The 24,647-nt window shown below is 36.8% G+C and overlaps 2 protein-coding genes and 1 long non-coding RNA gene across 4 annotated transcripts; 1 reads left to right on the top strand and 2 right to left on the bottom strand.

Moving 5' to 3' along the window:
* Positions 1-5,776: 5,776 nt before the first annotated feature.
* LOC125836346 (pentatricopeptide repeat-containing protein At4g18975, chloroplastic-like) lies at positions 5,777-7,597 on the bottom strand. The gene is given in 6 exon segments (XM_049515527.1): positions 5,777-5,987; positions 6,165-6,377; positions 6,989-7,063; positions 7,065-7,133; positions 7,262-7,355; positions 7,512-7,597. Coding segments are annotated over 6 exon segments (723 nt in total). The 3' UTR covers positions 5,777-5,801.
* An 86-nt stretch (positions 7,598-7,683) lies between these two features.
* On the bottom strand, positions 7,684-8,656 carry LOC125836257 (uncharacterized). Of its 2 annotated transcripts, none has more exons than XR_007443451.1 (3): positions 8,625-8,656; positions 7,916-8,034; positions 7,684-7,806 (listed from the first exon to the last, which is right to left on the bottom strand). It is a non-coding gene; the product is annotated as an uncharacterized LOC125836257 (long non-coding RNA). The 2 variants fall into 2 exon arrangements; XR_007443450.1 differs by having other exon boundaries at positions 7,689-7,766.
* A 2,932-nt stretch (positions 8,657-11,588) lies between these two features.
* Positions 11,589-24,647, top strand: LOC125836345 (subtilisin-like protease SBT5.6). Its single transcript, XM_049515526.1, has 8 exons — positions 11,589-11,883; positions 11,991-12,167; positions 21,923-22,034; positions 22,128-22,692; positions 23,198-23,295; positions 23,387-23,726; positions 23,813-24,026; positions 24,118-24,647. The coding sequence occupies exons 1-8, from the start codon at positions 11,589-11,591 to the stop codon at positions 24,645-24,647; spliced, it is 2,331 nt and encodes a 776-aa protein (XP_049371483.1).

Below are 24,647 nucleotides of genomic sequence, written 5' to 3'. Positions count from 1 at the left end.
CCTATCTTAAGGCGAGGAAGATGATTACTAAGGGTTGTATTTATCATCTTGTTCGTGTTCATAATATAGATGCAGAACCACCGACGCTTTCGTCTATTCCGGTAGTTAATGAGTTTCTAGATGTATTTCCAGACGAACTTCCTGGTATCCCTCCAGAACGAGAAATTGATTTTGCTATCGATATGATACCAGATACACAACCCATATCTATCCCTCCTTATAGAATGGCTCCTGCTGAACTAAAAGAGTTGAAGGGTCAGCTGAAAGACTTGTTGGATAAAGGCTTTATCAGACCTAGTGCTTCACCATGGGGTGCACCAGTGTTATTCGTGAGGAAGAAAGATGGCTCACTAAGAATGTGTATCGATTATCGACAGCTGAATAAGGCGACTATAAAGAATAAGTATCCCCTTCCGAGGATCGATGACTTGTTTGATCAGTTACAAGGTGCTGAGTGCTTCTCGAAGATTGATTTAAGATCAGGTTACCACCAGATACGAGTTCGGGAGAAAGACATTCCAAAGACAGCTTTTAGAACTAAATATGGACACTTTGAGTTCTTGGTGATGTCTTTTGGATTAACTAATGCCCCAACAGTGTTCATGGACTTGATGAATAATATATTCAGGTCGTATTTAGACTTGTTTGTGATTGTATTTATTGATGATATTTTGGTGTATTCACGTTCAAAAGCTGAGCATGCAAATCATCTGCGAGCAGTCCTTCAGGTTCTTTGAGATCAAGAACTTTATGCAAAGTTTTCTAAGTGTGAGTTCTGGTTGAACTCTGTCGCTTTCTTAGGCCATATTGTATCAGATGCAGGTATTGCGGTTGATACACAAAAGATTGAGGCCGTAAAAACTTTGCCCAGACCTATGACTCCAACTGAGGTTCGTAGTTTCTTGGGGTTAGCTGGGTACTACAGAAGGTTTGTAGAGGGGTTTTCTTCACTTTCAGCACCATTAACGAAGCTGACTCAAAAAACAGCTAAGTTCCAGTGGACTGAGGCTTGTGAGCATAGTTTCCAGGAGCTAAAGGATAGGTTGACATCAGCACCAGTTCTAGCATTGCCAGAGGGTTCAGAAGGCTATGCGGTGTACTGTGATGCTTCTGGGGTTGGGTTGGGATGTGTTCTAATGCAACATGGTAAGGTTATCGCATATGCTTCAAGACAGTTGAGGAAACATGAGAAGAACTATCCGACCCATGATTTAGAGTTAGCTGCAGTTGTGCATGCATTAAAAATCTGGAGACACTATTTATATGGTGTTCATGTTGACATCTTCACAGATCATAAAAGCCTTCAATATATATTTAGACAGAAGGAGTTAAATCTGCGACAACGTCGATGGCTTGAGTTACTGAAAGACTACGACGTGGATATTTTATATCATCCAGGAAAGGCAAATGTAGTAGCCGATGCCCTCAGTCGAAGATCTATGGGTAGTTTATCCCATTTAGGTGTTGAGAAGCGGGAGCTAGTGCGAGAGCTTCATCAGTTGGCTAGTTTGGGAGTCAAATTGTTAGAGGCAGACGATAGTGGGGTCACAATTCAGGATACAACCGTATCATCTCTAGTTGTAGAAGTAAAATCACGACAACAAGAGGATCCTAGCTTAGAGCAGCTTAGAGCTAAGGCTCAGGATCAACAGTCTTTAGCATTTGATATAGCAGAAGATGGAGTCCTCAGATATAGCGGTCGATTGTGTGTTCCGAATGTTGCAGGGCTTCGACATCGAATTATGGAAGAGGCACATCATTCCCGTTATGCTATTCACCCTGGTTCGACGAAGATGTACCATGATATTAAGGAGATCTATTGGTGGCAGGGGATGAAGAAGGACGTTGCTGAGTTTGTGGCGCAGTGTCCTAACTGCCAACAGGTGAAGGTTGAGCACCAAAAGCCCGCTGGCCTAGTTCAGGAGATAGTCATTCCTTTGTGGAAGTGGGAAGCAATTAATATGGATTTTATTACAGGACTACCTCGATCTCATCGCAAGTTTGACTCTATTTGGGTAATTGTGATAGACTAACAAAATCAACCCATTTCTTACCAGTCAAGGCTACTTTTTCGGCTGAAAACTATGCAGGGCTCTATATTAGAGAGATTGTTAGGCTACACGGTGTCCCAGTATCTATTATCTCTGATAGAGGAGCACAATTTACCGCCAATTTCTGGAAGTCCTTCCAGAAAGGATTAGGGACATAAGTTAATCTTAGTACCGCCTTTCACCCTCAGACAGATGGCCAGGCTGAGCGAACAATTTTGACACTCGAAGATATGTTACGGGCATGCGCGCTAGACTTCAAGGGAAGTTGGGATGACCACTTGCCTCTTATTGAATTTGCATACAATAATAGTTATCATTCTAGCATCGGGATGGCACCTTATGAGGCTTTGTATGGGAGAAAATGTAGATCCCCCATTGGATGGTTTGAGGTAGGTGAGTCAGGGTTGATTGGACCCGATTTAGTCCAGCAGACAGTGGAGAAAGTTAAGCTCATTCGGGAGAGGTTGCTAACAGCTCAAAGCCGACAAAAATCATACTCAAATGTACGACGAAGGGACTTAGAGTTTTGTGTCGATGATTGGGTATTCTTAAAAGTCTCACCTATGAAGGGTGTTATGCGATTTGGCAAAAAGGGAAAGCTTAGTCCAAGATTCATTGGGCCATACCAGATTCTTCGGAGGGTAGGACGTGTGGCTTATGAGTTAGAATTGCCTTCAGGGCTAAAATCTGTTCATCCAGTTTTCCATGTATCAATGTTACGGAAGTGTGTAGGAGACCCTTCTCGGGTTGTCCCAATTGAGGATGTTCAGATCACAGAAGAGTTGTCCTACGAGGAGACTCCAGTTGCTATATTAGACCGGCAGGTCCGTAAATTGAGGACCAAATAGGTGGCTTCGGTTAAAGTATTATGGAGGAATAAAAATAGAGAAGAAGTGACCTGGGAGGCTGAGGATGGCATGAGATCCAAATATCCTCACTTGTTTCATACCCCAGGGTGATGTTATATCAGTTTATATTAGGGCAGTAAGGTAAGATACCTATATAAATATATATATATATACTATTGCTTATTATTATTGTGATTGTCGTTGTATGTCTGCTCGCACTGTTGTGGTGTAGCTATAACGCTTAGCTATTTATGTGGTCATGTGAGACGCCTATGTTAGAAATTTTGCATTTCAGGTTCCTAGATAGTGACATTTACAAAGGATAAACTGCCTAAATTCTGGCAAGTCCTAAGGACTGAATAGTGTGCCTCAGATTTTTCATTCGAGGACGAATGTTTCTAAGGGGGGAGGAATGTAACACCCCGACTTTTCAAAACGTCTAAATTAACTCGTATATTCGTGGAAAGACAAGGAGGGTGAGTAATAAATTAAGAATGATGTGGTATGTCCTATTTTAAGTGTTCAAGTGTTGCATCTCAAGTTAGGTAAGTGGCAAAATAAAAGTTGGCGGAAGTTATTGTAATTTCCTTCTTAAAGATTTCTCTGAAATTTGGGTCAAATGTCTTGGAGGTTTTCTCCCAATCTATAAAGAGTTATGGGGCCCACAAACTATTGAATCGAAGGTCTACGAGTCTAGTTTCCAACGCATCAAATCGTTCATTCATACGACTTCATAGTAGAGAGATATTCGCATTTTCGTGGGACTGCGCAAGCAGGCACGTGAGGTGGGGCCCTAGGTCGGTGGAAAGTGTATATATCTTCTTCTTCGAGTTTTTCTTCATTTTTAAGCTAAATATACAGAGAAAACATAGAAACCCATTTTTAGGATCAAGTGAAATATAGATTTTCTCGACGTAAGTCCTTGACGAAAGTTGTTCTACGCGTTGGGCTCATCATCGTGGTATAATTTGTTTTATCGATTGCGTAGCATATCACATTTTAGAGTTGGGACAGCAGGGGTTTGAATATATTTGAAGGTTTTGAGGTGAATTACGAACCTAAGATCGAGGTAAGACCCTTCTTTCATCGACTCTAGCTTTTATAAGCAGCAAATAGCAATTTGCGACGGAAATACATATCTTTTATTGTATTGTCATGGTATCTTTTATTTTATGTGTTGATTATGGTCCTATCTTGTTGTAGTATCGAGGGAGTTATGAGTTAAAGTCTTTAGGCCACGTGAATTTAACGAAAAAGGTATGTTAAGGCTATTCTCTTCCTATGGCATGTTTCCTTAAAGCTCAGGAGCAATGTTATTGAGTTGTTATCGTTGTTATACTTATAGCTATAATTGTTGATTGTTGGCTGCTCGAGTGCGTATAATCCTCTCTTATCGAGATTCTTATTCAGTAGTAACATTCGTATGTTGGACACGACTTAGAGGCTATTTGTATAGGTTGTCTATAACTAAATTGCTCACTTTTAGCTGTTGGATTGTTATTGTTGCCTTTGGGCTATTGTTGTTAGCTGCAGGAATGTGATCTATGCCTAGCAGGGTTATGTTCTGCCTACAGGGCTATATGGATGCCTAAAAGGGCTATGAGTTGCCTACGGGGCTATATTGATGCCTAGAAGGGCTATGAGTTGCCTACGGGGCTATATTGATGCCTAGAAGGGCTAGGAGTTGCCTACATGGATATCTATTGACGCCTAAGAAGGTTATGTGCTTCCTACAGGGCCATGTTGTTGCCTAAGAGGGCTATGAGTTGTCTATAAGATATGTTGATGCCTAAGAGGGCTATGTGACTGCCTGCGGGGCTAGGGGACTACCGATAGGGGTATACAGGTTGATTGGCACCTTCCAGGCTTATGGGGGCCTGAGTAGGTGGTCTTGTGTGCTGTTTGTACCTACCGAGCTTATGGGGGCTTGGTTAGGTTGTTGTTTTATTATTTTTGATAAATTTAGATTTAGAAGCAGGTCAGTACAATTATCTTATCCTTAATTTATTTATCAGATTATTCCGGTATATCAGGATACCTCATCATAGTCTATTGCCTTTCATACTCTGTACATTATTTTGTACTGACGCCCCATTGCCTTGGGGGCGCTGCATTCATGCATGCAGGTCCTGACAGATGACCGAGTAGACCTCCATATCAGCAGAATTGACTTTTATCCGATTGGTCAGCCCCTTTCCTCCGGAGCTGTCAGAGTTGGGAGGTTTGTTACCTTTTGTTGTATATATTCTCATGGGTAGGCTGGGGCCCTGTCCCACCAATCTTTACTACTCTTAGAGGCTTGCAGACTAGTGTGTGGGGTTTTTAGCTACGTTATGGCCATGCTGGCCTATGTTGTTGATTTGCTGAAGCTTGTGAGCTGTTTGATGTATTGTACTGATATTTACCTGTTTTTAGTTTTGGTATAGATATCATGGTGGCCTCAACGGCCCAATCAGGACTTCTGTGCTAGTTGGATATTTCTTTATATAAACTCTTGGGAGTAGCTGGTTTTTTTTTTGTAGATCTGTTGACAGGGGCCTTGCCGGCCGAGGGCTTAGTTTTAAGCCGAGATATACTTGTTTGTTTTCTTAATTGCATGTGACTGCCATGCGCTAGTAGCAAATGGTTCAGCAGGGTCGGCTCAGGCCTGAGTTTTGGCTTTAGGAGTCAGTTGCGCCCCTTGAGTTTGGGGCGTGACAGACTTTCATCAATGTTGTGGACTTCTAGTTATGTCTTGTATCATCAGCCAAGTAGAGTCTTCGTATTCAAGACACAATCTCACCAGGGATATATCAACACAGCTACAGCAACTTGGATTTTATGACATGTATTTTCCAGTATGTGTAATATCAACCAACTACATACTAGTCTTTCCCACCGATGCAAGGAATATCACTTTTATTCACTCCATATCTCTTCTCACTCTTGCTCTTTCACCGTTGAAATGGACATATTTCCATCTGCTTTGATACTTTTTGAGAACCAGTTTTTGCTTATCTTCTTGGCCCAACATCTGGAAGGCTCTTGCAACTCTTCTAACTGTATCTTCATCTGGTTTTACCCCTAACTCCTCCATGTCTGCAAACACCTGAATTTTCAAGAAGCATGCTTCAAAAAATAGAATCAAACTTTCAACAGTAGAGGAAATCCATTACGAAAGATAGAAGTGAGGATAATCCACAGCATCATGCTGTTCTGCAGAGAGGGAACTGAACAACCAGTTATACTTGGACCAATTAGGAAATATGCAAAAATAATCATTTACCTCAACTATCTTGTCTGGCACATGATGATGATCATACAATGAAATCATCCTGGAGAAGAGCCGTTTCGAAACAGACCGTGTGCTTGTATGCAAAATCATATTCCATAACGTTTCTGCTTCATCTACCCTATTGTCCATATCAAATGCTAGTAGAAGTGCATCATAGGTTGCCGTTGTTGCACCTTGACCTTTGCTCAACATCCACTTAGCAACCTAAGCATAGAGTGTTAAAGAGCAAGTATTATTTAGTGACAAATGGCTATTCTGAAATACTTCAGTACATAATCAAACTAGTCACCATGATCTGTCTAACAATTAAGATTCACATATACTCAATTACACGAACCTCTCTTTCCTACCAAGCCGATTTAAACATGCCCCGATAATACAGAGGAGTAGAACTAAATCTCAATATCACCAAGTTAAGTTTCTACTTCCATGTAGCCAGTAGTCAATACATTCAAATGATACTTGTCGAATTAATTATGAACTACAATTACATCAAGGGGGATGGATGAATTGACGTTGATTGAGTAATGACAAGAGATAATCCACACAACTGCGAATATTAAAAGTGCAACCGCATCAGAGTTTTTTTGTCTTGCAATGGAAAAACAAAAGAACCTGAAGCAGAGCCATCTTGCACTTGGTCAATTTGAGTAGTTGAGTATGATACTTATGAAGTTAAGACAAGGCTTCTAATGTCATAGCTTGTTGACAAATGATATTTATCACTGCATTGCTTCAGAATTTATCAAGGCAAGATGCTATCAAATATACCACCCATGCTAAAAATAACAAAATGAAGTTCCCAAGCATCGTACTTGAATCACTCGTTTCCACAGCCGCTGTTGCCTTAAGATTCTTAGAGCCTTAGCAGCTGCAATCAATGGAAACTCTTGTCTCCCATGCAATCCATTTATCTAATGCACCATAAACAGGCTTTTTCTCATTTGGAAGTCCAAAAATCTGTCCATTTACATATCACAAAGAAACAGAAGGCAACGTCAAAATACGTCTACTTCAGGTATACGAGAAAACATACCTTTCAGTGTGCAAACTATAGTGATTAGCCAGAATAATTTGAAAAAACTTACAATCCGAATAAGATTCAGCGCTTTTTGTCCAGATCCAGCAGATTCTCTTTTCTTCCATAGGTGATGTTCTACTTTTCCAGCCTTCTGAACTTTCCTGCATCCACACCGAGAATAATTAGTTTAGAGAAGATAAAAAGAACATTTAACATGGAATTCAGCTTGACATAATACTCCATTGAATATAATCAGTTACTTCAAGAAAATGAGTATCTGTTATCAAACAAATGTGTTAATGGGTAGCATTACTTACTTCTGATCAGCAGCAGCGGAGATAGTAAGAGAAAGTTCACCCTGCTTCTTGGAATGTTTAAGAGCAGAGGTTACATTTAACTGCATATGATAGTAGAACCTTAGACACTGAGCAATAATCTGTATAAAAAATAGTCAACAAGGAGCATCTCACTCCAACCTTATCTGATGACCCGGTTATGTTTATTACCTTTAACAAAATGTTGCAACTGAAGAAGTGAAATTGTAGAGAACCTCCCATTCTAGCACAGCAGTTCTAAAAATAAATTCTTCCCAAATATACACATCAGGGGACTCTCATAAGCAAGAATGGTTCTTAAAGAGGCAAATTAGAAAATTTGTAACTCAAAACTATTAGCATTAACTGACTTATGTGTAGAAAAAAAAAATACCAATTTGTATTACCAGTTTCTGCAAGAATGATAGATAATGAGGGAAAGCTGAATAAACTTGGTTGTGGAGCCAAACCTTGTATTTAAGCAGATAAGGGTTGAAGGACGGGCCTATTATCCCAAGTTTCGAAGCTGCATCAACCCGATATCTTTGTCATTTAAAAAAAAAACAAAGAGAAAGGAAAAACTGAAAACTGAATCTATGGAGCAGAAAGTTATCATCTGTTGGGTCTTCAAATTTTAGCTTTTGTCTTTCATATAAGCTAAAAGTTGAGAAGAAAAATTATAGATAATACCAACCAACCATAAATTCTTAAGAGCTCATCTATGGTTGCAATCCTTTTCTTTCCTCAATTTTTAATTTTACTTTTTGGTTCACAGTTCGCTACACTCTACCTTCCCCAAGGAGATTACAAGAGGTATGTTGTTGTTACTTTTTGGTTCACAACTGTGGCTATAACAATTAAGAGGCTAGATAAATGTAATCACCTCAACTTAATGACAAAAAAGCTGATAATTATAGTACTCAAACCGCCATTAAGCTCATATACTTGATTCAGTTTATCATTTCAATGTGATAACAATGAGATATATATAACAATTGTAAGGAAAAAAACAGAGTTCTGTGCTGCATAAATAAAGTAAGTGGGAAGATAAAATCAGCATCATTCAGTGATTAGCTTCATCAATAAAAGGGATTAGAGAAAACCGCGGGAACGCACAGTTCCATTTCTCAGTAGAAACTGCTCGAAATGAGTCCACCGGAGAAATAAACTGGGTGAAGGAAGTGGCGGCCGGCGTAGAGTTGTGGTGGTTCGATAGATTAGACCGGAGAAGAAGCTCTATCGTCCCTTCAAATTAGCGGGTCGGAATGATTCGGAGTTTGAGATCCGAATTTGAATTATTTGGGCTGCCATTGTTCCAAGGAATTGGGCTTATAAGCTGTAATATATTGCCCAATCCTTGCAGCCCACTGGTTCTTATTTTTCTTGGTCTTTTTTTTTTTTTTGAAAAAAATATATCATGCATTTTTGTTTTAAAAGATCTTTTCATTTTTTATTTACACATTAAGATATGTTTTAAGGAATGAAAAAACAATTTTACTCTTAATTCAAAAGGTAATTTTCTCTTCTATATACGTCAAAAAAACAATTTGATTCTTTGAAAAATACGATCGATAGTTAGGACTTTAATTTGATTAATTTATGGATAAATTTTCTCTCTGTTTTGATTTGTCCAACGACATGGTGAATGTAATTATATTATATATAAGTGGTCGTTACATTATCTTTTTCTTTTTTTAAAAATAATTATAGTGTACAGATAACTTTGTGCATCAAGGATAGACAAAGGAGAAGAAAACACGGGACCTCATGATGCTCAACCCACTTCATTTACTACTAAGCCACATTCTTAGGTGCATAATATCTTAATTTATAAGGTTTATATAACGCGTTAATTACTGCATGTAAATTGTAATGATGGACTAAATAATTGACACGCTTTTAAAATTTTCTTAATTAAAATATTTTAACCTATCAAACTCTCGCATAATATTGTCCGACCCTGCGTTAACATATAGTTTCCAATAACTTGCTGATGCATAATGGTTGATATTTGTAGAATACTTAATTAATGACCAGTCTTCCTTTAGATGTATTCAAGTACTATCTTTTTCCATCTTTCAATTCTTTCATTTATTTTACGAGATGTATTCTAATATAATTTATTCATTATCATAGTTACTCGCTCATTCAATTATTTTGTCCTATCATATAGACATTTGAATCAGTGAATCTAAACATATATTTATATCTCGAAACATTAAAAATAATTTTTTTTCTGAAAAATCAGTTGATGTAGACCTTCTGCGTAAGATTTGACGATAATAAACAACTTAGCTAGCAGAAAATGCGCCTAAAGAATGACTATTCTAATTGCTACGAAATTTAAATCAAATAATTATATGATATTTGTGTTTATGGGGTGAGGTGACATGTTTGAAATTTCGTTAGCTTTTTCTCGTCAAGTGACAATAAAAACTTTTAATTAACCTATATGATGTTTGACAAAGTCACACATATATATGAAAACCTTTTTTAATGAATTAAGGACCTTACGATGTTTCATTTTTGTGTTATTAATAACATGAAAATGAAACATTATCTTTTGGTTAGTAATAAGATGTAACGTGGTTTGACTATTAATCTCACGTGGAGCCGCCACTATCATATATCAACTTAGACGACCAACTGAAATTGACATTCATGTTATTTTCTTAATTGATATATAGTTGTAGTAATTAGGGGTACAAAATCAAACTAAAAATTGAATTAAATCGTAAACTAAGTTAAATCGGAAAAAAAAATCCGACTGATGGTTTGGTTTGACTTGATTTGGTATTGGGAAAAAAAATCTGACCACACAAAGGCGAAGCCAGGATAAAGAGTTTGGATGTTCTAAATTTATTTAGAACTGTAAATCAATTTTGTTAGGAGTTCACGTACTAATATATATATATATATATATATATATATATATATATATATATATATATAATATATATATATTTAATTAATTTTCTTGTACAAATATAGGGTCTACGGAAAACCTACTGGGTTCGTCCGAACCCACGAACCCCCACATAGCTCCGACTCTGCGACCACACTTGGCTTGGTTTGGTTTTAACTAAAATAAGTCAACCTGAGACCAAACCAACCCGACATTATATATATAATTTTTAAAATTTATTTTATACATAATATTATGCGGTGAACGTGGTTTGACTATATTTTTGGTCTTCGCATGAACACGCTAATGTTTGTTATTTTCTTAATTGATAGTTGTAGTACTAATATTTTTGTTTTGCAAGAGGAGAATTAATTAGTGATTTTTGGCTATGCATTACTCGTACAATTGACTTACTCTTAATTAGAACAGGAAAGGATCAAAATAGCCCTTTTAAGTGTAGGTATATGTTCATTTTGGTCCTTAAGATATACTATTACTTTCACAATCCTTCATCGTAAAAGATAATATTTTTAGTCCAATGTCCACATATTTAACAGAATATTTATCAGTTAATTAAATAGAAATATTAAACAGAAGTATATTACCAATGTCATGAATAAAACCATAAAAAGCTAAATTAATAGAAGTTTCTTGACTAGCATCGAGGGTATGTAATAAGGTTTGAAATTCTTGAAGAATCTTTGAGATTTGAAGTTAAAATATTGGCAAATCGTATGCTTAGAATATAACGCTATTATTTGTTACGCTTCACTTTTTTTTTTATCATAAAGTTTGAATGCATATACCTAATAGAGTTGTGTGTATACATTTTGATTGGATCAAATAAAATTGACCTGAGCTTTTCCCTCATTTTCCTATTTAAAAGTTACAACTGAGTCACTATTTGCCTTACTATTTCATCCAGCGTTACTAGACAGATAAATATAACCAAGTTTAAGCTTGACAAGAAATAGTCACAGTCCATTTCTTATATATAATTAGCTACTATTATAGACTCTTTCCATTCTAGTCGACTTATATATAAATTATTAAAACTTGTAAGATCATTACTTAATCACATTTAGTATTTATTATATTACTATCATATCACTATAAAACCCCTTAAGTAGAAATCAACTCATACCAGACAAATCAAAACATACAAGCCATCCAAAATGAAGAAGAACCATCACATAATTGTATTTTTCTTTTCTCTCTTCCTAATTATGAGGCTTGGTAGCTTTGTTTCATGTAGTGAAGAAACAAAGGTATATATAGTGTACCTTGGAGAGCATAATGGAGACAAGACTTTGAAAGAAATAGAAGATCATCACTGTTCATTTCTTCATTCTGTCAAGGGTACTACTACTTCCAAAGAAGATGTTAGAGCATCACTTGTTCACAGCTATAAGAACGTCATCAATGGCTTCTCTGCGGTGTTAACGCCACAAGAAGTCGATATGATATCAGGTACAAACTTCATGAACATCCTACATATATACATATGAACGTGTTGGTTACTCGCATTTGTTTCTGATCACTCAGTGTAATTTATTTTTATTTTTTAAAAAAAACAGGGATGGAAGGGGTAATATCAGTATTTCACAGTGATCCTCATGCAATAAAGCTTCATACTACGAGATCATGGGACTTTGCGAGCTTACTAGAAGGAACTCCGCTGGTAAATTCTAGAGAAGAATTGCTGAAAAATGCAAATTATGGAGAGGATATCATTGTTGGGGTTATGGACACTGGTAAGAGCTATTCTCTCTTTCTTTTCTCTATTTTTTGAAAATCATTTGAATATAGCCCATCTGTTTCAATTTAATTAGGGTGTGTTTGGTATGATGGAAAATGTTTTCTTGGAAAACAAGTGGATTTCTAACTCATTTTCTCATATTTGATTGGTGAGTAAAAAATACTTTTTAATGTTTGGTTGATGAATGAAAATATTTTTCACAAAATATCTTCTATTTTTGGCTTGAGAGTGAAAAATACTCTTTAGAATTTAATTTCTTCTCACGCCCCGAGCCTACACCCTGAACGTGGCCGGCACTCGGAGACCATTTTTGTCCCCAAGCGAACCCTTGGCTTGACTTACTTAACTCAACGGAAGACTTAACTCAATGAAACAGTCTCAAATAATAACTTGAAGAATACTAAGTTGGCCAAAATGGCACTTAAGTCTTAAACAACATCAGAAAGATAAAGAAAGACATCTGAACAAATAACTATATAACTGTCTATGAAGCCTCTAAAATACTGAGATGGATGTTGGGACAAACCCCAAAACATCCTAATAAATGAAAGATTGAAAGCGAATAAAAGAGTCCTCCGGAATGCAAGGATGCTCACCACTGACTCTGAGCTGCTCAACTGGATCAACGAGGCGCTGGATGTTGATCATGGTTACCTGTGTATGCATCATAATAAGATGCAGGCCAACTGGTATCAGTACATTGAATATACGAGTATGCAAGTTGGAATGCTAAGCAAACATAGGCTAGAAAGAATCTGAAAGGACTGAATAACTTACCTGGCTCAACTCAACTCCACCTGACTGACTTATTTCAATATAAAACAATTCAAAACAAGCACAATATAAAGAAAAGATGTTTAAAACATGCTATAAACTATGTGTGTATGCTAAGATATAATAACTCTGAGATGTATGTAGAAATACAAATGAACTGATGTATATGAAAATACAATAACTGTTGTGGGAGTTTCTCTAATTGATAACCATCACATAAAAGCTATAGTGAAGATACAATGATCAACCTCACGCTGCCAGAGCGTCCTATACCCGGCCAAATGTATAGAACCTGAACTGCCTAATGGATCCACTAGTCTATCTTGAAAAAGATTCATCTAAAAAGTATGATCATTTTCTACCCATGGTGGCTACATGGTTCTATGGGGGTTGTGGGTTCTTTGAACGCTCTCCCAATTCGGTGCTCAATACTACTTCCAAAATATACTGGCTCTTATGTTTTTAAAACATACCTCTTCTGTGATTTGAGATTAGTGCTCAAAAACTTAGCTCAAAAGCTATCTTGAAAATCTTAGTTTCCATGTTTGCTTCATTTAGAAAGCTATTATTCATTTCTGAAAACTAGCTCGAAGGCTCTTTGGAAATCTCAGTTTCCGTTCTTATTTAAATGTGAAAACATTTTACTCTCTTTGGGAATACATAGTCCCAATATACTTTTGAAGAAATGAACTTCAAACTTAAATATTTACTCTTTACTCAACCTGAACTTTAAGTCTTAAAACAAAGTTAAAACATTTGGAAAAGACTTTTGGAGAACTCTGAGAACTTATCTTGACTTGACTCTTACTTCTCTAGATAACTTTTGAAGACTCTGTTCATAAAATCCATGAACGCTGCTGGTGCATTAGTCAAACCAAAGGACATAACCAAGAACTCATAATGACCATATCTAGTCCTGAATGTTGTCTTTGGAATGTCACATTCCCTAACTTTCAACTGATGGTAGCCTGATCTGAGGTCAATTTTGAAAAACAGGTGGCACTATGAAGTTGATCAAATAAATCATCTATCCTTAGAAGATGATACTTATTATTGATGGTAACCTTATTTAATTGACGGTAATCTATACACATCCTAAGGGAACCATCTTTCTTTCTCACAAACAAGACTGGAACTCCCTAAGGTAAGACACTTGGTCGAATGAAGCCCTTATCTAATAAATCTTTCAACTGCTCTTTGAGCTCTTTCAACTCTGCTGGTGCCATTCTATATGGCAGAATAGATATAGGACGAGTATCTGGAACTAGATCTATACCAAAGTCTATCTTTCTTTCAGGAGGGACTCCGGGAAGATCATCTGGAAGACTTCTGGAAACTCATTCACTACTGAAACTGACTGAATATGAGGTACCTCAACACTTAAGTCATTAACTCGGACTAAGTGATAGATACAACCCTTAGAAACTAACTTCTTTTCCTTAAGGTACGAAATGAAACACCCTTAGGCACTGTTGAACTGTTTTTCCACTCTAAGACTGACTCATTTGGAAACTGAAACTTGACTACTCGAGTTCTACAATCAACTGAGGCATAATAGACATGAAGCCAGTTCATACCAAGAATAACATCAAAGTCTACCATGTCTAACTCAATTAAATCAGCCATGGTACTCTTGTGATTGACGAAAATGGGACAATCACGATAGACTCTCTCTGCTAGAATAGACTCACCAACAGGTGTGGAAACACTGAAGGGTTCACAAAGTTTTTCAGGAAGAATCTCAAACTTATTTGCAACATAAGGAGTTACAAAAGATAAACTTGCTCCTGGGTCTGGCAAAGCATAAACATCAAAAGTAAAAACTTTGATTATACCAGTGACAACATCTGGAGAGTTCTTTTGCTCTTGGCGACTGGTGATTGCATAGAGGCAGTTTGCTCCTCCGCCAGTACCAGAAGTAGCTCTTCTAGGTGTAGCCATGTCTGGTGGAGCAACGGAAGAAGATTGGGCTCTATTGCCCCTATTACCCTGCCTGTTCTGTGTACACTCTCGCATGAAATGCTCACTCTGACCACACTTGAAACAGCTAGTAGAGCCTTTACGACAAATACCTGAATGGTTTCTACCACACTTAGTGCAGGCAGGAGGCTTACTACCCCCTTGCACCACACTACCCTGTGAATATGTAGGTTTAACTCTGGCATCCTGACCATAGTACTCACTCTTGTTCTTAGGTGCAGGTGCACAGGCAGATGATGGAGCAGTCCCTTCTATTTTTGTTGGAAAGATGACCGGTTTGCATTACTCTTTTGTTGTCCGGACTCATTCCCTGTCTTAGCTCTCTTGTTCTTGAACTCCTCTCTATCCCTCAACTTCTCTTCCTCTACCTGCTGCACACAGACCATCAACCTTGAAATGTCCATGTCCCTAATAAGATTTGTTGCCCGGCCCTCTTTGCTTGATAGACGGCCCAAACCAGCAACAAACAAACTCATCCTACCCCTCATGTCCGCAACCATTTCAGAAGCATAGCGAGACAGTTGGGTGAACTTCAACCCATACTCATGCACACTCAAAGAATCTTGCTTAAGTGTGGGGAACTCACGTACCTTGGCCTCTTTTAGTTCCCGGAGAAAGAATCATCCCAAGAAGGCCTCCTCAAAACATGGCAAACTCGCAGGTGGTGCATTCTCAACTCCATCCCCTTTCCACTAATCAAACAAGGTCTTAGCAACATTCTTCATCTGATATGCAGCTAGCTCAACTCTCGCAGTATCAATAACATGCATCACATCGAACACCTTTTTCAATTCCTCCATGAAGTTCTTTGGATCCTCTACAGTGCTCGAACCAATGAAACTTGGAGGATTCATCCTCAAGAACTCACGAATCCTCCAAGTGTCAGCCCATTCTTGTCGAGCTCCTCCTTGCTGACCAACCTGGTTAGTCACAGCTTGGCTCAACATCCGGATAGCTTCCCAGAACTCAGCATTGGTAACTTCCCCTTGAGGCTGCACTTCAGGTGCATTGGCTAGTTCTTGCTCCTCCACATTCCTCCAAGTTGGGCGACCTTTGACTGCTCTTCGTAGAGGCATGATTTTCTAAAACACATACAAGCACGAATTAGAGGGTAACTTTTAGAGATTAAACTCTAACGCACGAAATTAGTGTGAAAGAAGTGAGATAGTTCCTAAATGTTGCAGCCTTCTAATTATAGATGTGGCACGCTTCACACAGATAACTAGAACTCTACAGACACGGCTTTATAGACTACCTAGGACTCTTGAAATTTGTGTTCTGATACCAAGTTTTTCACACCCCGAGCCTATACCCTGGACGTGGCCGACACTTGAAGACCATTTTTGGCCCCAAGCGAACCCTTGGCCTGGCTTACTTAACTCAGCGGAAGACTTAACTCAATGAAACAGTCTCAAATAATAACTTGAAGAATACTAAGTTAGCCAAAATGACACTTAAGTCTTAAACAACTTCTGAAAGATAAAGAAAGACATCTGAACAAATAACTATCTGACTATCTATGAAGCCTCTAAAATACTGAGATGGATGTTGGGACAAACCCCACAACATCCTAATAAATGAAAGACTGAAAGCGAATAAAAGAGTCCTCTGGAATGTAAGGAGGCTCACCACTGACTCTGAGCTGCTCAACTAGATCAACGAGGCGCTGGATGCTGATCCTGGTTACTTGTGTCTGCATCATAATAAGATGCAGGCAAACTGACATCAGTACATTGAATATACGAGTACGCAAGTTGGAATGCTAAGCAAACATAAGCTAGAAAGAATCTGAAAGGACTGAATAACTTACATGGCTCCACCTGACTAACTTATTTCAATATAAAGCAATTTAAAGCAAGCACAATATAAAGACAAGTTGTTTAAAACATGCTCTAAACTTTGTGTGTATGCTAAGATATAATAACTCTGAGATGTATGTAGAAATGCAAATGAACTGATGTATATGAAAATACAATAACTGTTGTGGGAGTTTCTCTAACCGACAACCATCACATAAGAGCTATAATGATGATACAACGATCAACCTCACGCTGCCAGAGCGTCCTATACTCGGCCAAAGGTATAGAACCTGAACTCCCTAATGGATCTACTAGTCTATCTTGAAAAGGATTCATCTAAAAAGTATGATCTTTTTCTACCCATGGTGGCTACGTGGTTCTATGGGGACTGTGGGTTCTTTGAACGCTCCTCCAATTTGGTGCTCAATACTACTCCCAAAATATACTGGCTCTTATGCTTTTAAAACATACCTCTTTTGTGATTTGAGATTAGTGCTCAAAAATTAGCTTAAAGGCTATCTTGGAAATCTTAGTTTCCCTGCTTGCTTCATTTAGAAAGCTATTATTCATTTCTGAAAACTAGCCTGAAGGCTCTTTGGAAATCTCAGTCTCCGTTCTTATTTAAATGTGAAAACATTTTACTCTCTTTGGGAATACATAGTCCCAATATACTTTTGAAGAAATGAACTTCAAACTTAAATCTTTACTCTTTACTCAACCTGAACTTTAAGTCTTAAAACAAAGTTTAAACATTTGGAAAAGACTTTTGGAGAATTCTGAGAACTTCTCTTGACTTTGATCTTAACTTTCCTTAAATTGAATTATGGATTCAAGGTTCATGATTTCATGTTTATGGATGATTTTATGATGTTTAGATGTACCTTAGAGTGTTAGAATCGACTAGGAAACATAGGTACATCACTTAGGAACTAGTACGAAAAGGTGGGGAACGAATGGGGAGTACTGACGTCCCTGGCGCTCTGAGAGGCGCGGGGCGCCAGCCCTCAAACTTCAGAGGGCAAGTTGTGGCGCTCTGGCTGGCGCGACGCGCCAGAGGCCAAAGTTCAGAGGAACTTTTGTGGTGCTCTGTCAGGCGCGGCACCCCAAGCCTTGCCCAGAAAATCCCCGACTTTTCTCCTTCATTTTTCATCCCTAAGACCATCTCCAACCCCACTCTATTTTACTCTCCATTCTCTATATTTGGAGAGTAAAATAGAGAAAGGGCTCTCCAACCACCCTCTAAATTACTCTTTATTCTCCATTTATAGAGAGGTGAATAGTAGTTCTCCAAATTTGGAGAACTACTATTCACCTCTCTATTTCACTTTTTCATTATTTTATTATTATTTTCTATTATTTTGTAGTTAACATATTATTTTTCATATAGACCATTAATTATATCTCTAATATTAGTAATTCATTTTAAATGTAATATAACATTTTAAAAAAAATATTATTTAATATATACTACTTTCATCCCGAATTAATAATGTTTCAATTTTTTTTAATTTTCGTCACTTTAATATAGATTGATATCATTATTATTTTCACTATGAAGAATGCACAAAATTAAAATGATAAGATGAAAATTTTAATTTAACAAACAATACATGACATAATAATTTAAATACAAGATAACAATACATAACATAATAATTTTATCACAACGATAATTTAGTAATCCGGTAGGTCATTTTTCAGATTTAACAATATTCGGGAAAAATAGTGTATGATCTACATAATTAGTGTAGTTGTAATTGCGGTTGTGCTTGTTGATTTCTTTTTCAATTATTCGTAGTTGTTCTTGTTGAATGAAAATCTCCGATTTGAACAATCTTTAGCTAGACATAAAATGATTAAGGATAAAAATGTTCATTTTGAACTCCGTAATGCATTAATAGAGCATTTATGAGAGCAATGTAATAATCTTGAAAGTAGAGTATTTATGTAATTATATTTCACTAATAATTTCACTTTTATTTGAATTGTCCATTAATTTGTATATTATATAATATTAACTTGCAATTTATGTTATTTATAAATTTAGGAAAAATATAATTTTATATTAAGTAATGAATTTGAAAAAATAAATTTTTATATTACATGAATATTATATAAAGTGATTATTTGGAAAAAAGGAAATAAAGGATGTGTATCATGAAATAAGAAAATAATAATGAAATAGAAATAATAATATAATATTGAGGAGAGAGAAAGAGATTCTTTTTTAGAGAGTAAAATAGAGAATTGGATTGGAGTTGGTTGTCTGAAAAAATAGAGAACTCTATATTTGGAGAGTACAATAGAGGATTGGGTTGGAGATGTCCTAAACCCTCTAAACTTCAATGGTTCTTTCCCCAAACACTTAGGATCAATTGTACCCTCAATACACAACCAATCTAACTCAAAAAACAGCCCGGAAACATGAATCAAATCAACCCCCAAGCATCAACAACTCAACCAACAAGAATTTGACAATTGTTCTTCGAGAACTTCACTTCTTAACATGTAAACAACTCAAATCGCTGAATTGAACCAAGTTGGTGTGTGGGTGAACTAACCCAACACGAAAAGATCTCACATACCTTAATAGGGATCACCCCCGACGAATTCCACTCGCAAGCTTGGATGATCTTGGCGAATTCTTGCCTTCTTCTCCCGTTCTTTCTTTCTTTCTCTCTTCTCCAAGCCCTAAGTGTATTCTAATTTTTCACAACTGAATTACGTTCTGTTTTTACCCCAATAAATCCCCAAAAATGAATTAGGAATTTAATTAGAGAAAAGACTACCTTGCCTTCCCTAAATCCGGATTGGGACTTTCCTCAATCCAATGGCCCAACTTCCGAAAGGCATATCTTACTCATACGAAATCGGAATCACGCAAACTTGGCGGCGTTGGAAAGATCATTCCAAGATCTTTGAAACCATATCCGGAAGTACACCTAACTCATTCTGAGCTAGAAGTTATGGCCGTTTGAAGTTGACCAAAAATCATTTTTTCTTAACTTAAGCAAATTTCTAGATTTCCACATTCTTTCCAAAAATGATTATTTTCAGATTTTAAACTCTTTCTAGTCGTTTCTAGGTGCGAGATGTTACATTTATAATCCAAAAATCAACCCCGATAATTGATCTTGGACCCAACCCCGACACTCAAACTAGGACAAGACCCCAATCACCGTTCCAAAGTCCGACCCTGAAATTTTACGGAGGACCTGACCCAGGATTGACGGGGTCGCCGAGGGAGGGGGGATGGGTTAGTTGGGATAGGGGTAGTGGTAGGCATAAGAAATGATTTTTTTTTTGAAAATTGAAATATTTCTTTTTTAAAAAAAAAAATTGACTGGGTATGGCTTGGGTGGGGGTTGGCGGCTGGGGGGTGCGGAGCGTGGAGGTGTTTTTAAAATTTGAATTTTTTTTTAAAATAAAAAAAAATTGACGAGGTTGTCCTGGGGGGCTACAGGTTGGGGGATGGGGTGGTGTATAAAATGAAATTTATTTAAATTTTAAAATGGCCTGGGTGGGGTGGCGGCCAGCGGGGAGGGTGTAGGGTTGGGGGGGAGGGGGGTAGCTTAAAAATGAAAAAAATTTAAATTTGAAATATATTCAAAATTTTAAAAAAAAAAGTTGACGGGGATGGCCGGGGTGGGGAGGTGTAGGTGTGCGGGTGGTAGGGAGGAGTGGGGGGCTTGTTTTGTGCTAATTTGAAATTTAAAAAATAAGAAAATTTAAATTTTAAATTGTTTTTTGAATGGAGGGTTGGGTATGGAGTATGAGTAGGGTAGAAAAAAAATTAAAGGATGAAGTAGAGTTTTGGAAAATGTTTTTGTTGATTTTGGAAGGAAAGTTATTTTCCTTAAATTTGAGGAAAATAAGTTGATTTGGAAATTGTTTTGCAAACATGGAACAATTGAAAAACATTTTCCAGAAAATGTTTCCTCCATACCAATTATACCCTTAAGTGACTTAATTTAATTGGACATAAAGTCAAAAAAAAAAAAGGGAGACTTTTTGTAAAAAAAGAGAGTAAAAAAGTAATAAATAAATAAAAAAAAAGGGAGACTTTTGTAAAATGTCGTTCAAATTAAAGATGTGTATAGTCCTTTTAGGGGGTCGCGACTCGCGAGTCATTAAGTAGAGTGTATAAAAATAGTATTGAATAGAGGTGATTATGCCTCATTTGTTTTCATTAAGATTAAGACGTCTAAATCTAAATACACATCCTAATGATTAAAATCTTATTTGTAGATTTGAACATTGAATGATTAAAATTGCTTGTTTTTAAACATCTAAATATATATATATATATATATTAAAGATGTGTATAGTCCTTTAAGGGGTCGTGGGTCATTTAGTAGAGAGTATAAAACTATTATTGAATAGGGTGTATTAATAATGTTGATCAGATTAGTAATGCTGAAATTAGTAGTGATGGACTTATTTTTTTTATATAGTATTTGATTTGATGTATTAAAAATAATATGTATTGCTAAACTTCGTTAAAAGTATTGTTTGTTTACAAAATTACCCTCCACTTTCAATGGCTTTATGTATTTTCTTGCAATGTTTTTTTATTCATTTTGATATGATCTCACTTGAACCATTTGAGGGTAATTAATTGTCATCTTAATAAATTAATCCCTCACAAAACCTCAATTTTCAATTTAAAAAGATAGACGGACTATTTTTAAAATTGAAAAGACGGTAAACAATAGTAACATTGAATAAACTATCAACATAAAGTTGCAAGTTGTAGTTTTAGTAGGCGTTTGGTCATGCGATACCATATCACGATATGAAATTGTGAGATGGAATCAGCGTTTGGACATGCCATTTTACGTTGAATCCGTCTCATGATTCCATATCGTGAGATGTGATTCCATATTCTCCAAAAACTATGATATGAGAATTTCATATCATGATTTGAGATATTTTTAATGCAAAAAGTGATCCATGATTTATTCAAAATACAAATAATCATAAAATAACATATTATGAACAAATAATACATTCAATTAAGATCACGAACATTATGTGATTATATATTTACCTTTTTAATTTGTAAATGTTAAACAATATTTTATCAAACGATCCCTAAGTTTTTAGGTCTTAAACTAGCCAGGTAGAATTGGGACTGGGCACTATTCCAAAACATTTTTTTTATATTTACTCTTCATCTCTTTTTTTTTTTTTGAAGGGGTGTGGCCAGAATCTTCAAGTTTCAATGATGAAGGAATGGGACCAGTTCCAAAATCATGGAATGGAATTTGCCAAGAAGATGTCGCCTTCAACGCCTCCCATTGCAACAGGTTGACTACATCACTAATTAGTTATTGCTCTGTAATTAACTTATATACACTGACAGTTTAAACTGAACACTTTTTTTTTTTCTCTTTCTCAAGGAAATTAATTGGAGCGCGATACTATTTAAAAGGTTACGAGGCATTTGCTGGACCTCTTAACGAGACAAGGGACTTTCGATCACCGAGAGATGTAGACGGTCATGGTACTCACACAGCAAGCACGGTGGGTGGTAGAAGAGTCTCAAATGCATCAGCAATTGGTGGATTTGCAAAGGGTACAGCTACTGGAGGTGCCCCTAATGTTCGACTCGCCATCTATAAAGTATGTTGGACAGCTCCAGATCAGAGTTTAACTGAGGGAGTTACATGCCTTCCAGATGACACTCTTGCTGCATTTGATGATGCCATAGCTGATGGGGTTCATGTACTTAGTATTTCTCTGACGTTTCAATCTGAAACAAAATATTACACAGAGGATCCTATTGCAATTGGATCTTTGCATGCTGTCAAGAGAAATATTGTCGTATCTTGTAGTGCTGGAAATGATGGTCCAACACCTTCAACTGTTGCAAATGTAGCGCCATGGATTATTACAGTTGGTGCTAGTAGCATCGATCGAGTTTTTTCATCTCCAATTCTTCTCGGAAATGGAATGATCGTCGAGGTGAGGATTAATTGACTCAGATTCACTTGGGAATCGCTACAATATATAGTTTAAGTTCTATGCACTAGTTGTTTAGTAGTTGGAAAAGAAGCAACTTAATTTCTGTATAACTTATGATAGGAAATAAGTTATTCATGCATAAAATTAATACGACGTTTGATCGACAATTCAGAAACCCGCATTACTAACACTTGAATAACTAATATCTGCATGCTAATACCTGCATAAAATAATACAAAGTTTCATTGATAACTAATTCCTACTTGACTAATACCTGCATAACTCTAACAAACTACAAAATGACCCATTATAATAGAATTAGAAGACTTAGAAGGTGAACACAACCAACTCTGTGTTATAAGTAGTAATCTTTCATTAGTAACCTCATAAAGTGATTAAGTAACCTACTGTGGCAAATGAAACTATGTGCATATAGCTGAACCATTATCAAGATTTCCATCAACTAGTAAATTAATCTTTATTCTTTTTATTTATAATAATATAGGGACAAACAGTAACTCCAATACGGAGGAGGAGATTGCATCCTTTGGTTTATGCAGGAGATGTAGAAATTAGAGGAACTACGGCAAGCAATACAACAGGGTAATTTTCATTCTTCTTAGTACTTTTTAATTATTTTAACCACTTGGAATTATGAAAACTAACTACTTTCCTCTTCTTATTGAATATACAGAACATGTCTTCCTGGTACACTATCAAGAAAACTTGTGAGAGGAAAAGTTGTCCTCTGCATAAATAATGTTAGGGAGGCATCGATGGAAGTGAAAAGAGCTGGAGGTGTTGCGGCTATTTTAGGAAATTCATTTAACGAGATACAAGTCATCCCTTTTCTGAATCCCGCAACAGTTACTTTTTTAGATGGCCTTAAAACAATCGTGGCATATATACGGACCGAAAAATATCCAATGGCAACACTTGTTCCGGGAAATACAATGATTGGCACCAAGCCAGCACCTGTCATGGCACCTTTCAGTTCCAAAGGACCAAATGTTGTTGATCCCAACATTCTCAAGGTAGTGCCACAAAATGAGTAGTCCGTCCAATTATACAAGTTAAACTCTTTCTGAAGAATAGTTTTATACTAAGTATTAAATTGCAGCCAGATATAACTGCTCCTGGATTTAACATACTAGCAGCGTGGAGCGAGGCATCATCTCCCCTGAATATGCCAGAAGATCGTCGGGTTGTGAAGTACAACATAGTTTCTGGAACATCCATGTCTTGCCCACATGTTTCAGCTGTAATTGCACTCTTAAAATCAATTCATCCAGATTGGAGTAGTGCTGCAATCAGATCTGCTCTAATGACCACATGTAATTCTGTTTCTCTTCAAAAAAATTGAACTCATCGTTAATTTCTTTTACAATATTTCTCACAGCAGTTTTTAATTCACTCTTACTACAGCAACAATTAATAATGCGGTTGGTAGGCCAATAAAAAATGCCACTGGGGATGATGCAAACCCCTTCGAATACGGATCAGGACATTTCAGGCCATCAAGAGCAGCAGATCCTGGACTCATTTATGATGCTACATATACAGATTATCTTCTTTATCTCTGTAGTCAAAACATAAGGCAAGTTTCATCGTACAATTGTCCTGACAAAGTACCTGCGGCGAGTAACCTTAACTACCCATCACTTGCAATAGCAAACATGAGAGGATCCAGCAGGACTGTCACAAGAGTTGTTACAAATGTTGGAAAAGACAACTCGACCTACATTTTAGCAGTGAGTTCACCTCCTGGATATATTGTTGATATTGTTCCCAAAATCTTACGCTTCAGCAAATTGGGAGAGAAACACAACTTCAGCATAACAGTTACAGCGCAAAGTAGTATTGAAAGTAGAAATGAGTTCTCGTTTGGTTGGTACACATGGAGTGATGGAGTCCATATGGTCCGAAGTCCCATTGCGGTATCATCATCAGCATAA

This window comes from Solanum verrucosum, unplaced genomic scaffold, assembly GCF_900185275.1.
Source record: "Solanum verrucosum unplaced genomic scaffold, falcon-dt-bn FXZP01000278.1, whole genome shotgun sequence".
Taxonomy (NCBI): domain Eukaryota; kingdom Viridiplantae; phylum Streptophyta; class Magnoliopsida; order Solanales; family Solanaceae; genus Solanum; species Solanum verrucosum.
The sequence above is the reverse complement of the archived record's forward strand: the minus strand, read 5'-3'. Positions and strand labels throughout refer to the sequence as shown.